This window comes from Egretta garzetta, unplaced genomic scaffold (genome assembly GCF_000687185.1).
Source record: "Egretta garzetta isolate BGI_Z169 unplaced genomic scaffold, ASM68718v1 scaffold217, whole genome shotgun sequence".
NCBI classification, from domain to species: domain Eukaryota; kingdom Metazoa; phylum Chordata; class Aves; order Pelecaniformes; family Ardeidae; genus Egretta; species Egretta garzetta.
Genome location: NW_009260395.1, coordinates 1,619,803 through 1,620,718, shown reverse-complemented (window position 1 = coordinate 1,620,718; position 916 = coordinate 1,619,803). Strand labels below are relative to the sequence as shown.

Genomic DNA, 916 nt, shown 5'->3' with positions numbered 1-916 from the left:
GAGTTTGGCAAAGTCCAAAATTCTGCAAAGCCTGGAATTAACAAAGTTACTGAAAGTTGGTTTTCCTTCTTTAATAAACTGAACTGTTTTTTTTTAAAGGCTTTGTTTAACCTTTGGAAACAGAAGCATTTGGGGGTAAGGAAAAACAGTAAGCATTTCTAAACTCAACACTATATAAGAAGAAACCTTTTTATTAAGACTACTGATCACACTAATGATACTTGCAACCCTGGAAAACGGTATCATTACTACTGTGGCTGGCATTCTTTGAAATAAATTTCCGTGTCATGTTTCAAATGAACTATCTGCTCACACTTCTCCATTCCATCATTCCTGGGCAGTAAGCCAAAAGTGGTTTTACTTCTTAATGAACCATTTTTCCTGGTGGGGATTTGAAAGTTTCTTACAACTCCTAAACTCCTATCTTTTTGAAGACCATAATGACTTTATAATTGTGACCACTTATTCAGGTTATGTGTGCAACCATTACAAAGGAGAAACACAATGGAATTTTAACAATGATGCTAAATAATTTGGGGTAGGAAAAAAAAGTACCACAGGAAAACTAAATGAGGGGAAACACAGATATACCTGGGTGATGTTATTGCAGAACCAGTGTAAATATTTTTAGGGTAAAAAAGCAACATATTTCTAAGGGATCAAAATAAGACAACATCAATTCTATTTATTTATTCAATCAGAAATACCACAGTTTCAGTAAGATAATGGAGAGGTTTAAAGAATGAGATGACAAAAAATAATCAATTACATGCGCACAGTCCAGGAGGTTCCTCCAGAACATTGACGATAACTTTTTGATCCAGGTGGTGGAGGAGCCAACTAGAAGTGGAGTGCTACTGGACCTTGTGCTCGCAAATAAAGAAGAACTAGTTGAGGATGTGAAGGTAGGGGGCAG

At 35.9% G+C, this 916-nt stretch overlaps 1 protein-coding gene across 1 annotated transcript in view; it reads right to left on the bottom strand.

Moving 5' to 3' along the window:
• The window catches only part of ATM (ATM serine/threonine kinase), a 79,736-nt gene that overhangs the window by 27,256 nt on the left and 51,564 nt on the right, over window positions 1-916 (bottom strand). The window contains 2 exon segments of the mRNA XM_035898507.1: window position 1; window positions 3-31. The exon segment at window position 1 is cut by the window's left edge and continues 113 nt beyond it. Coding sequence (XP_035754400.1) covers window position 1; window positions 3-31 — 30 coding nt within the window.